The sequence below is a fragment of the Musca vetustissima genome, unplaced genomic scaffold, assembly GCF_032173495.1.
Source record: "Musca vetustissima isolate MV318-11 ecotype Yass unplaced genomic scaffold, APGP_CSIRO_Mvet_v1 utg6724, whole genome shotgun sequence".
Classification (NCBI taxonomy): domain Eukaryota; kingdom Metazoa; phylum Arthropoda; class Insecta; order Diptera; family Muscidae; genus Musca; species Musca vetustissima.
Window position 1 is genome coordinate 391,887 of NW_026885980.1, and position 12,702 is coordinate 404,588.

The 12,702-nt window shown below is 36.2% G+C and overlaps 1 protein-coding gene across 1 annotated transcript in view; it reads right to left on the reverse strand.

Moving 5' to 3' along the window:
* LOC133333373 (neuropeptide SIFamide receptor) overlaps positions 1–12,702 on the reverse strand; it is a 39,035-nt gene that overhangs the window by 228 nt on the left and 26,105 nt on the right. Inside the window, exons 2-5 of the mRNA XM_061541689.1 lie at positions 8,913–9,012; positions 3,150–3,598; positions 794–968; positions 107–660 (exon numbers count right to left, since the gene is read on the reverse strand). Of these exons, the coding sequence (XP_061397673.1) occupies positions 107–660; positions 794–968; positions 3,150–3,598; positions 8,913–9,012 (1,278 nt within the window). The remainder of the gene's footprint in view (positions 1–106; positions 661–793; positions 969–3,149; positions 3,599–8,912; positions 9,013–12,702) is intronic.

Here is a 12,702-nt window from a genome sequence, read left to right on the forward strand (position 1 = left end):
AAGGAAGAAGAACAGAGTTTTAAAAAATTATCCCTTTGTAATCAGGATATAGGATGTTAGGTGTATGTATAACAAATATTCCTTTTTTGTCTTTCCCCTCTCTTACCTGGCCTCTGATCCACAAACGATATAACCGAATCTTGTTTAACAAATTTCTGGCGTTTATGTTCCAATAGCGAACCAACTGCCGGCGTACCACTGCCATTGTCATTCGCACGTGACATTGTATTGCGACGTGACTCAACCGATATGGAATCCTGTGTTGCAAATGAATCTTGAAGATTGTGACCAGCACGTTTATTCTCCAAATAGTAGGATACCACAGAATCTTGCTTCGACAGCGATACCTTTGAGCCGTTGCTATCCTGTTGACACAACAGCCGACGAGAGCCATCACTGGAGGCACTCTCCTGTTTGACCAGATATTGTCGCGAACCATGCGAGTCCTGTTTCAACAACATTTGCTGCGACAAGTTGCTATCCTGTTTGCACATTAGATTGTGGCGCCGCAACGAGTTGTGTTCGTAGATATATGACACGGCATTGGTCTTTCGTAGGCCAGGACTGCTGGGACTTTTGCGTGATCCATTGTGATAATGGGATGATTTACGGCGGCTGGTACTGGTGGTGGATGATGCTATGGCCACATTCTCATAGTACCTGAAAACAACAAAAACAATAACGTTAGTCTTGGCAGTGTGGACCTTGAATACTTTTGGAATGCTCTTGAAACACGATTGCAAATTGTTTTCGTGTTTTTGTTTTTTATTTTTATGTTTCTCTCGGCACTCACCTTAAACGACCGCAACAGGACCGTGACTTAATAATGGCAGCGAAACCTCGTCGGTATTTTTTGTTAAAGAATGCATAGAGTATAGGATTGATGCACGAATTGGATGAACCCAGCCACTGAGCGAACGGTGTAACCTTGTTCAAGATTTCACTCTCCTCCATGGAAATTTCTCCGCCTAAAAAACACAGATGCGGAATACATACGGATTGCATTAAAATATACAAGTACATATGAGAGTGTGTGTAGGTGGGTACATATATGCATAAGTGGGTGTGTGTACGTGTATGAATATGTATTTGTGTGTGATTGACATTGAATTGAAAATGCACCGACGAGCACACACACACACACAGATACAGAGATTTTCAGAGATGCACTTTGGTTTTGTGAAAATACACTCGAGAGAAAAAAGGAGTAAGTTCAAGGTTGGAATGGAATGGTCAAGGCATCTCTGTCATGTTCAATTGTAGTTTTTCGTTTTTTTTTTGTTTTTGCTAAACGCGACGACAAATGCCTTGAAACTTGAAAGAGAGGAGTTTGTTAATGGCGTACAATATATGGATTTGCAGTTTTTGTTTGAAGTCCGATTGTTTTTGTGTTGAATATTCATAAACAACAAGTCTGGCTGATTTAAGATGAACATGTTGTTGTTGTTGAGTGTTTTTTGTAGTTCTTATTTAAATACATTAAAAAAGTTTCAAGTGGTCGCAGACTTTTTAAAATTCTCTTTTGAATATCATGGCGCGTATGATTGTTGTCGACACGTATACGCAGGGTGTCTAGTTTTAAAATTGAACTTAGTTCGTACCCAAAACTATACTGCGATTTGTAAGTTGAAATATTTGTTAAGTTGAAAAGGTATACTATACGATTCGAAATTTGGTATCCATGTTATTGGGTAACGTTGATTGAGATAGGTTTGAGGAAGATTTTAGTTAAAAAAAAAACTTTATTTTAAATAACTATCTTATAAGAATTTTCGACAGGGAGAGAATTTTCACATAAGATTTTTCAGTTATTGCGATTATTTTTTACAGCTTTCGATATTTTTTTAGCACGGCAAGAGTGCATTGATACACTTAAAATTATTGTATGGCAATGGTGGAGACCATATATAGCTGTGATATGGTACGTGAAATGACAACGCTAGATCGACATGTGAGGTGGAATTATTCTTGGACTTTCGCCAGCATACATACCGATTTTTGCCGAAATCAGAACGAAACTACGCATAAGTTCTGAAATTCGGCAAAAATTGTTTGCTGGGTAATCAATGAAAAAACTGAAATTTTTATTGCGAATTATTAAAAAAGAAACTTTTGTATAAACATAGCCAATGTAAACGAAGTTGCGCCAGAGAGTAAGGGACTTTCCCTTTTCTGTTAAAGTGAGAATTTTCCCTTAATATTACGTGGTAAAGTATATTGTGGAATATATTCTAGAAATTAAATAATTGATAATCATTAAAAAACCCTACCTATACATATCTATTTCGACGTATTTAACTTCATGATTTGCGATAAATATTCGCCAAAAAGCCTTCATTACCTTCATTTGAATAACTATGGCAATGACCCGCCGCACACTCTCACAAGCATAGTCTGTTCATAGTTTCGATTGTTTTAAGCCTTTGTGTTCTCTTCTCGAGAAAACTACTTGAAGTTTCTCTATAGAGTGGACCCCACACAGCTGGACGCATGTTGCCTTGTTGATATTGTTGTTGTTGTGACCCACTACTGCCGTACGTGCCACTAAGACTGAATACAACTGACACCGATTTTTGAGTGCATTCGAAGGTCGAACCAGTGGGAGTTTGTTTGGGTGGCAACGCCAGCGATTGCAGCAAAGGTTATGCTGGGCTTTGACTGAAGTAGTACTACGAACTGTGTGTGTGAATACAATTACACAAACACTTTCGTGGTCGCACTTGTAGTTCAAGAGATAGACATTTTGTGCAAGGTGACCGGGCGGAATGCACTTGGGGTGTTATTGGCCACCACAGATGCACAGACACTCTCACCCACACACACCCAAAGCTACCTCTAGAGGTGGAAAGGAAACAATTTCTACTTTGTTGCTACACCAAAAGCGAAACGAAATTAATTCATTTCAACCTTCAGATCCTCTTGGAAAAGCTGTAAAAATAAGGCTATAACGAAATGGAAGTAGAGGAAGGGAGTGAGAGGGAGAAGAATACCACAACAAATATTTGTCCACGTAGCCACAGCAGACTTATAACAATAATCGTCTCAATGAACGAACAGCAATAACCAAAAATGTTCATCGGGGGTGTGTGTGTGTGTGTGTGCGCGACAGTTGGTTTTTGTGTTGTTGTTGGTGTTTTACTAGTACTTACCAAATTTGATACGAGCAAATATTACATAAAGCGGCAGCCAGGATAACACAAACAATATGACCACGGCCACCAACATTTTGATAACCTTCACTTTGGACTTTTGCTGCATTCGATCCATTTGTGCATCCTTGGTGTCACCAGGTATGGAGCGCGTTGACACCTTAATCCAGATTAGGACATAGCACAAGGTTATCAATACCATGGGCACGACATAGCAGGCCATCAGATGGGCCAACAAAAAATACAAATTGCCACTGGTGCCCGGTGGCCAGACCTCTTGACACAGATACATATCCGGAGCAGCTGGGAATGCCTCGGTGGCGGGTACTAAATCAAAGTATAGGGCCCACGGTATGGTGGTGCCAAATGCAATAATCCAAATGCACAAAATCATAAAGCGAGCTCGACTTTTCGACAATTGTCGTAGAGGCCACCAGATGGCAATGAATCTGAAATGACAAAATGTCAAACAAACAAATAAACACACACACAGACGAAACAGAAACGGCAAAAATAAATTGAAACAGTGATGATAGATTAGAATTGTATTTTTGAGACAAGAAGGAACAAAAAACTATTACATGGTGGCAATATTTGTATATATTTGGATATTTATATGTATGCATGACGATATTTTAAACATTGTTAAGAAATGTTGGATCTAAAATGTAAATGGGGAAATGTTAAGGTGTAAATTTAAATGTAATTTTGAGATCATACAATTAAAATAGTTGGAGTTCTAAAAAAAATAATGCAGTTTGAATATATTTTGAAAAATAATAATATTATCCAATTCGATCGATATTATCCTAATATTGCAAATGAAATGTTTAGTGTAATGATGGACCTATATATCATAATATTTTGATAAATTCTATATCCGATATTATTCAATGGATAATTTAATACATTAAATATAATTATACACAGAAAACAATTTGAGTTCGTCCCGGCCGATCTTTTTACAACCTCCACCATGAGGGTGACATTCAAAATATGTAAAATAATGAGGTCTCCTTATGGGGGGCTAAGCTTTTATGGGCCTATACCAAAACGGGGATCATTGTTCACCATTTTGGGTAGTGAAATCATTGGCCCCGTTATATGGGGGCCACACCTAAACTTGGTTCAAGATTAATAATTATACCCTTTACCACACTGTAGTACAGGGTATTATGTCTTTGTGCATATTTTTGTAACAGGCAAAAAGAGGTAGACCCATGGTTCCTTTTGAGAATATGCATAGAATCACTTTCTGAGTCGTTTTGTGCATGTTCGTCCCTCCATCCGTCTGTCTGTTCATGTTAAATTGTAAACAAAGTGCAGGTCGCATTTATTATCCGAATAAGATAAAATTTGGCACATATCATTTATTTGCCCCAAGAACAAACCCTATTGAAATTGGAGAAAATCGGTTCAGATTTAGATATAGCTCCCATATATATTTTGGTCCGATTTAATGTAAATGGTGCACCAAGGTCCCTATATATCTTTCGATTTGCACGAAATTGAATATAGAATACTGAATTAAGTCAAGAATGATGTGTGCTAAGTTTCGCAAAAATCGGTTAAGATTTAGATATAGCTCCAATATATATTTTCGTCCGATTTAAGGTAAATTTGCACGAAATTTGGTATAGAGTACTGAACTAAGTCCGGAATGATGTATGCTAAGTTTCGTAAAAATCGGTTCTGATTTAGATATAGCTCCCATATATATTTTCGTCCGATTTAATGTAAATGGTGCACCAATGTCCCAACAAATCTTTCGATTTGGCATAGCGTACTGAATTAAGTCTGGAGTGATGTGCGTTAGGTTTCGTGAAAATCGGTTCAGATTTAGATATAGCTCTCATATATAGTTTTGTCCGATTTTAGGTAAATGGTGCACCAAAAACCCAATGTTAGGCCGAATGCCACATAATTTTACACAGCGTACTGAATTAGGTCCCGATTAATGTATGCAAAGTTTTGTTGAAATCCTTTCAGATTTAGATATATCTCCCATATAAAGTTTCGTCCAATTTTAAGTAAATCGTTCACCAAAGACCCAACGTTAAACCGATTGACACAAAATTTTGCACAACGTACTGTTAGTATAACATAACGTGAGAAAAGTTTCATTGAATCGGTTCAGATTTAGATATAGCTCCCATATATAGTTTCGTCAGCGGAATTTTGCACAACGTACAAAATTGAGTATAGAATGACGTCATTGCTTTTTGTAGAAATGCAGACATAGTCATATAGTCGACCGACTTCACGTTTATTGGTTATGTATGTTTGTTTGTGACACTCTTTTGATTTTGCTATTTATGATAATTCAAAGATTTTTCTATAGGATAAAGATCTGGTGATTGCGTTGGCGATTAAACCCCTGACTCCTGCAACCAACCGTTGTCATGTATTGGTGTATTTTTGGATGTTAGGGTCAAGCTGAAACACCCAAACAAACGCTATATAACTTTCGCGAGATCATACACATTTGTATAAACAATGTGATCCATTGTTTAATAAATCTTGTAAATACATCGAACTACATAAAAAAACTCTGCTCTATACCATTACTGACCCTTGCAAATCTGTGGGATGAGCGTTTCCATTTTGAACTTTCTCACTGTAATTTTTTGTTCATGTCAGAGTATTTAATATTTAACTTTAATTCTTCCGAGAGCATAATTTTTCTCCGCTGCGTCGAAATCCAATTAACATGATATTTCCGATTTTTTCAAAAGTAAAATAACTTTCTTGATATTTTCAGGGCATGTAGGCCTGCTACCATAGCTCGTCCACGTTCTGTTCTTGAGGTTATATCCAACGATAACGGTTTCACAAATTCCGTTCAACTGTTAAATGCGTATTTTTTAAAGCTATAACCTATAACCAGTCTTCCTCCGCGCAGAACTGTCACTACTGATATAGTTTCATAAAATCAACTTACAATTCGAGAAATCATTTTCTGTGATAAATTAAAGTAATTAGCTGTTTTATCAGAGTTGTACTTATTTCTACCCATTTTTATATTTTTTGAAAACCAGACACATGTTATTGTAATAAAATCCATTTAAAAATTAGAAACCAAAACATAGTAATTATAACTTTTTCATTTTGTTTTGGCCACCAGTGTATATACCTTGTGGGGTATATATTCACCCCCCTCTAACATATATATTCACTTTCCTTATAATCCATACTTTTTGGTATATCATCGTTTATAATAGTTTTTCCAATCTAATAAACAATAATCGATCGATCAAATGTGTCACCTAACGAATATTCAAAATAATATGGATTCAAAAAAAATTAGCAATAAATAGAAAAATATTAATGAATGCGATTAAATGCATTGACAGGCCCACATGGCAACGAGAACGATGGTCAAGGCGTTTCGCTTGCTCGATGAACTTGATCTTGTTTCAGTAAACAAAACAAACGGCAAGATAAACGCTGTTTGGAGATTTGTGGAAGCAATATTCAATGGGTTGTAGCAGCCAAGTTGCAAGTATGTATAAACAATTACATATCAACATACACACATATGTGTATGTCGCTATGTGTGAACGGTTGGCTTGGTAGGCTTAAAAACAAGTCACATGTGTGTAAATATATTTGGCCGTAACTATGATGTATGAGCATAGAAATCGTGGTCATAGATTAGCGCTGACCTACTCCACATTCGAAGATAATAGTCGATGCGATTGAAGAAAATGTAAAGAGAAGTTTGCCTTAGATAAGCATTAGATTAGAATTGGTTAATATTTTAATGCCCCTACCAATAAACAAATTTAATTAACTTATGGAATGGAGGTTTCGCTACTCTCCTTTTGCTAAGACATTTTGAAAACTTGTATTTAAAACCTTCCACTTAATATAGGTTTCCACTTTAATAAAGGTTAATTTGGGAACACCATCTACTACTTCATAACAAGTTTTCATCAAGTTCTACATTTTAGTGCAATGAATTTTTTACACTATCCAGAAATAAACCCCTCTTCTGTTATATAATAAAGGGTATAATAAAGTGTATTCGAATACACTTAATGAACTCCTACAGTCTCCCTAACTAATGGGGAACAAATCGAGAAACAACAACGAAAAAACCCCCCCTCAAAAATTACGAACGAAAAAATATATGCAAGCGCCAATTCAAGATTGTAATGCAATATCAACGTTTTTTTATTTTGATTACAAACAAGAAATGCACTTTTTTATGGTCGTAACAAACACGAGCCGTATCGTATCGCACATTTTGTCACTGCAAATGATGCTGACGTTGTCATCACGTTGCATTCGAGAGCATAAAATTTTGCGACAAACTCAAAAGCAACAAAAAAAAAAAAACCCGAATTAACATTAAACTTGCATTTAATTTCAGTTCAAACTGTTTCGATTCATTGGCTTCGAATTTTATTTTTATTATGGGTGGATGGGCAGATTGAAGGAGAGGGAGCAGATAGAGGAGCCAAATTATTTTAATGTTCCCCAAATGAATGTGTGTGTGCGTTTGGTTGTTGTTCAGTTAATTTTTTTATTTGTTTTTTTTTTGCTCGAGATTCGGTCGTTTGGAAATGTTTGACAACGACGTGATGTCTCCTTGAGTTCCGTACAACGTGGTTGAATGTGTGGCTGAGTATTGGGTATATTCGAAAGGCAGGCTACTATCACAGGCCGGTAGTTGATTCGACACAGCCGGCGGTCATCTAGTTTTTGAACGCCTGTTCTCAGAGTGATACACATGTGAACATTTACGCACACCCATTTTCAGCCTCACTATCACCCCTTCTCCTATCTACCTAACCCTCCGTCCATCGATGCATTTAAAACTGTTTTAATATTCTCAGTTAACTAAAAATGTTCGCCATAATCTCCGTAGAACATTTTGAAACATTTTGCCAAGCGTATAAAAGCTATTCGGAATTTTATGTTCACCATCAGTTGCAAATCATTTGCCAATCTAGCGTAACAGCGAAACAAATTTCAAATTTTCAACTCCATTTGCTAAGCAAACACTTAAAATCCCGTCATCATGTTCAAGCTTGTAAGTCTGTTATCCTGTCTGCCTGCATGGCTGAGTCTGTCGTATGAGTTCATAATTTCAATTTGGCGCCATGCCTTACACGCATTTCTCTTGTCACATTCTGGAAGTCTCATTTCTTGTTTGCTTTTTATTTGGTTTTCTGTTTTTCCATCGAATTTTATAGTTGTTGGTCTTGTCTGTCCTGGCTTTTGCGGCTGCCGCTCCTGGTGTTGTAGTTGCTCCCGTGGCTCCTGTTCATGGCCATGCTGTGGTGGCTCATGCTCCCGTAATACATCATCACGGTGCCCATGCCGTGCACTCGTAAGTATTTATGGCTTCATTTAACCAACAAACAGGAGGACTGAATACTAATTTCCTTGATTTATGGGCAGACACGTTATTCATCATCCAGCTCCAGTTAAGGCTGTAGTGGCTCATCCAGTTGTGGTGGCCAAGCCAGTGGTGCCCGTGGCTGTGAAACCCGTAGTACCTGTTGTACCAGTGCATCATGCCCATGCAGCTGTGGTAGCGCATCATTAAAGAACCTCACCATCTATGTCCCAGATTTCCGCATCCCTACTCCACCATTCATACCCAATAAAAATCCTCCCTCTCAAAAAAAGAAGTTTATAGAACTCCCCACAAATCAATAAAAATAAAAAAATAAAATGAATGATGTTGAAAGGAAATGATTTCAATGAGTTTTTTCTATTTCCGATTATGTCCTCAAACACGCACACACTTACCTATCCAATGAAACAGCAATAAGACTGTAAACGGATGCCGCCACCGATACACCCTGTATGTAGGGTACCGTCTTACACATAAGCCAGCCCAGAATCCAAGCTATAAAATAAAGAAGAAGAAAAAGAAAAGAAGTGAACAAAAATGCAACAAAGTTTTTAGCATAAGGACACGTAGATGGAAAGGGTGAAATTCTTCAAGTTCTACTTCATCATGGTTTGCTTGTTGTTTGTTAGTCTTATTGTTGTTGTATTTACACGTTTCTTGGAAGCTGGTAGTGGAAATAGCGAAAAATAGTTAATTCTCGCACAACATTGTTTCGAAAGTAATGTTCGAAAAGAAGTGCCACAATATTTATTACAGAAAAAACGTCACGCTTTACAAGGGTTGCCATATTGTTCTAAAGAAAATAATGGTAAAATTAAATCTATACTGATTAATTGTTATGTTAGACCTAAAATCGGTTGAGAGCATTATATTGGTGGTTATAACCATTATGTGCCACGTAAAGAGCCAGCTTTCATATGGGGACCAAGTCAAAACATGGATCTATATTGAAAATTTCGACGAAGAATTTTTAAAACTTTCATGATTGCGAAATGCGAATTTATGGCCCTTTTAGGAAATATTGTTTTTAACATCAACAAGTTAAAACGATTTTAAATTCGTTCCGAACGAATTAAAATTAAAATCCTTCACCATGAGGATTAATAGGGGCTCCTAGGAGAAAACTCATGTTATGATAGGACCTTGAATATACTGAAAAATTCGTGAGAAAAGGCTAGGGCTGGCGTTCTATGGAGCTAAAATTTGACAGGTGTACCAAATAAATTTGGTTGTTTGGTTATTTGTGTGTGTGTATATTTTTTTTTGATGGATCTTTTTTGACTTTGGGGAGAGTACACTGAAACTAAAAGGGTTATATTTTTTTAATTTTTTGGCACGGATGTGTGTAATTCAATGAAAACCCAAAACACAGCCAATGTTGTTGGGAAACTTGTCCAAAATACCGAATATACCGAAATTTTGTGTTTGCAATACCAAACATCGTAGGATGTCTAGCAATGTCTGTGCAAAATTTCAGAGCTTTATGTTAATTATTGCGATCTCTATCGTGATTTCAACAGACAGACGGACATGCGTACATCGACATAGAATTTTATTCTGATCAACAATATGTGTAATTTGTTGGTCTAAGGTGAATACTTCGAGGTATTGCAAAAGGAATAAAAAATTTAATATACACTTCACATTTTGATAGAGGGTAATATGGGGAATGTATGGCATTGTCCAACAAGGGGTAAGTCAGAGAAGAATATATTTTGTTCGGCACATTCTCCCCAGAAGTTATTTCCAAACTAATACCAAAATATTCATTATAAAAATGTGGCAACTCTGTGATAAACTCAACTCTCATGGCAGCAAACAAGCTGAACGACACGAGTTGAAGTTTTAATCTAAATTCCCCATTTCGCTTGTAATCCTTTTAAAGTTATTACTGACACGGGTATGGTGCTCTCAGCCAAGTCATGCAGATTTCCATTGGCCTGAGCTTCGTTAGCTCCTTCTGTCATCCTCAGTCATATTGGAACAATTTTGCTGAAGTATGAACAACACATTTTTTTTAAATATTCGCTGCTGTATTTATCCGAATATTTTTTAGTTCTTCTTTGCAAGCACTCCATTCTTTGCTACTTTTCCATTCTTCCTCAACTTTTTTATGTGCATAATGGCGGTGCCGTCTTGTTGTTTGTTGCATCCAAAAAATGCTTGGATCATGACAGCAATAAGGAATGATAAATTGGAGTGTATTAAATTAAATGGCATCAACTTAAATGCCAAGAAAATGAAGATAACATCAAAACAATGGATGGCTGGTGGGATGGATTTCCCACAAGGGAGAGAGAGAAAGAATATCTGCTTACTCAGATTCTGCATGTTGTGTGGGAAGATACTCGCATGAATGTGTCCGTGTGAGTGTGTGTGCGTTGTGGTAGACAACCAACCATGAATAATAATTGAAATCTCTTACTCAACAGGATGAACAAAAATTATTCAAAATTTCTCATTATAAATTATTTTTTGTCTAACACATCTTGTCCTTTGGCAAACAATAGCAACAACCACACGGAAAATAATATTCAAATCGCAACACACGAGCTACCAGAGAAATCTTACATACGACCAGCTATTCATTCATCCAATTATAAAGAAAGCTTAGCTTGTTTGTTGTTGTAACAAGCTGTTAAGAGCCAAACCGCCAGGATGATACAACTTTTAAATCGTGCCATAATAAGCTTTATGAATATGAATGGCACGAGTTTATCAGTCAAATGAAGTGCTTACAGGAGTATTTTCTTCATTCATTTGTATGGTTGTTAGGGAAAATCTTTGAATTTCATTTGAATTCATTTGAATATTTTTATCACTAACGTATACAATTTTTAATTAAGAAGGATGTATTATATACTAATGAGATCGCAATATTGATGATAGATCTTTGAAATTTTACACATACAATGCCAGTACTCCTACGACGTTTGATATTGGTGTAGGCCCCGAATAACGGGACTCAATTTCCAACCGAACTGGCTGTAATTTAGTATTTTGGACACTTATTGAATAACAAATATCCATACCAAACATTTTTAATAATGACAGTAGTTTCGGAAATTTTTGAAATTTTGAATATGTCTTCCAACCGAATTGGGTGAAATATGGTAGTTTGGGTTCTCATAGTATAGCACATCTCCGTGCTAAAAATTATTAACAGTGATCTAAGTCGGTATTTTGAGAATGTTGTTTTCATCCGAATGGCTATCAAATCTCACTGCTAAAAATATCAATAATGATCTCCGTTTTATTATAGCCCCCGAAAATCAGTAGTCCCACTATTATATATTTTGAGAATTTCAATCATATTTTTCTCACGTATTTTTCGGTATATTCACGGTTCTAACATAACATGAGTTGTCTCTAGGAGCCTCCATTACTTCTACATATTTTGGCCTCGTTTTTACTTGTTTGGTATTTAATTTTCTAATAGTATAAACAAACTTTTAGCGGAAATTTTTTTTAAAATTTCCTACTAAGGAATCACATGGTGGAGGCTATCGAACATAACCACGTTTTTACTTCTTTTCTTTTAAGGGGACCCCCCATTCTCGGTTTCAAAAAATTGAATTTTGTATTTTGATTTAATTCGAACTTCAAGTGAAAATCTCAATTTTTGAAGATTTAGCCGATTTATTGTGATAGCATAAAATGACAGCAAGAGGGCTTCCCAAACTTTAAAAGCGTTTTTCTCCAAACAGTGTTTTTGCGAATGGCGGGCACGATAACTCAAAAACTAATAATCCAATCGATTTCAAATTTTGGAACGTTTCTCTGCGAGTGTATAGCTATCGTATGAACTAGGATAAAGCCAATCGGTGAAGATCTTCCTTATTTCTTAACTTAGTTTGTGGTCCAAAATAGGCTATTTTCAATCCAACCTTATTCTGGTTGGATAATTCAATTCTCCCACATTTTGAGGTTCAATATGAACCCTTTTTTCGCTGAAAGTCAATTACCACATTCGGACTATATTTACAATAGCAAAAATGGGAGAAATTCCAACACAATATCGTTTAGAATAAGATGCAATTTCTTAAAGGGGAAAATTTCCATCTCAAATACGTTTAACAATCATGTCTACTTATCCTTATTAGAAGAAATTAGAGCAGTAATTAATTTCAACTTTTCAGGACAAAAATGCCAAAGAAAATAAACCAAACATTTTAATTTTTCATT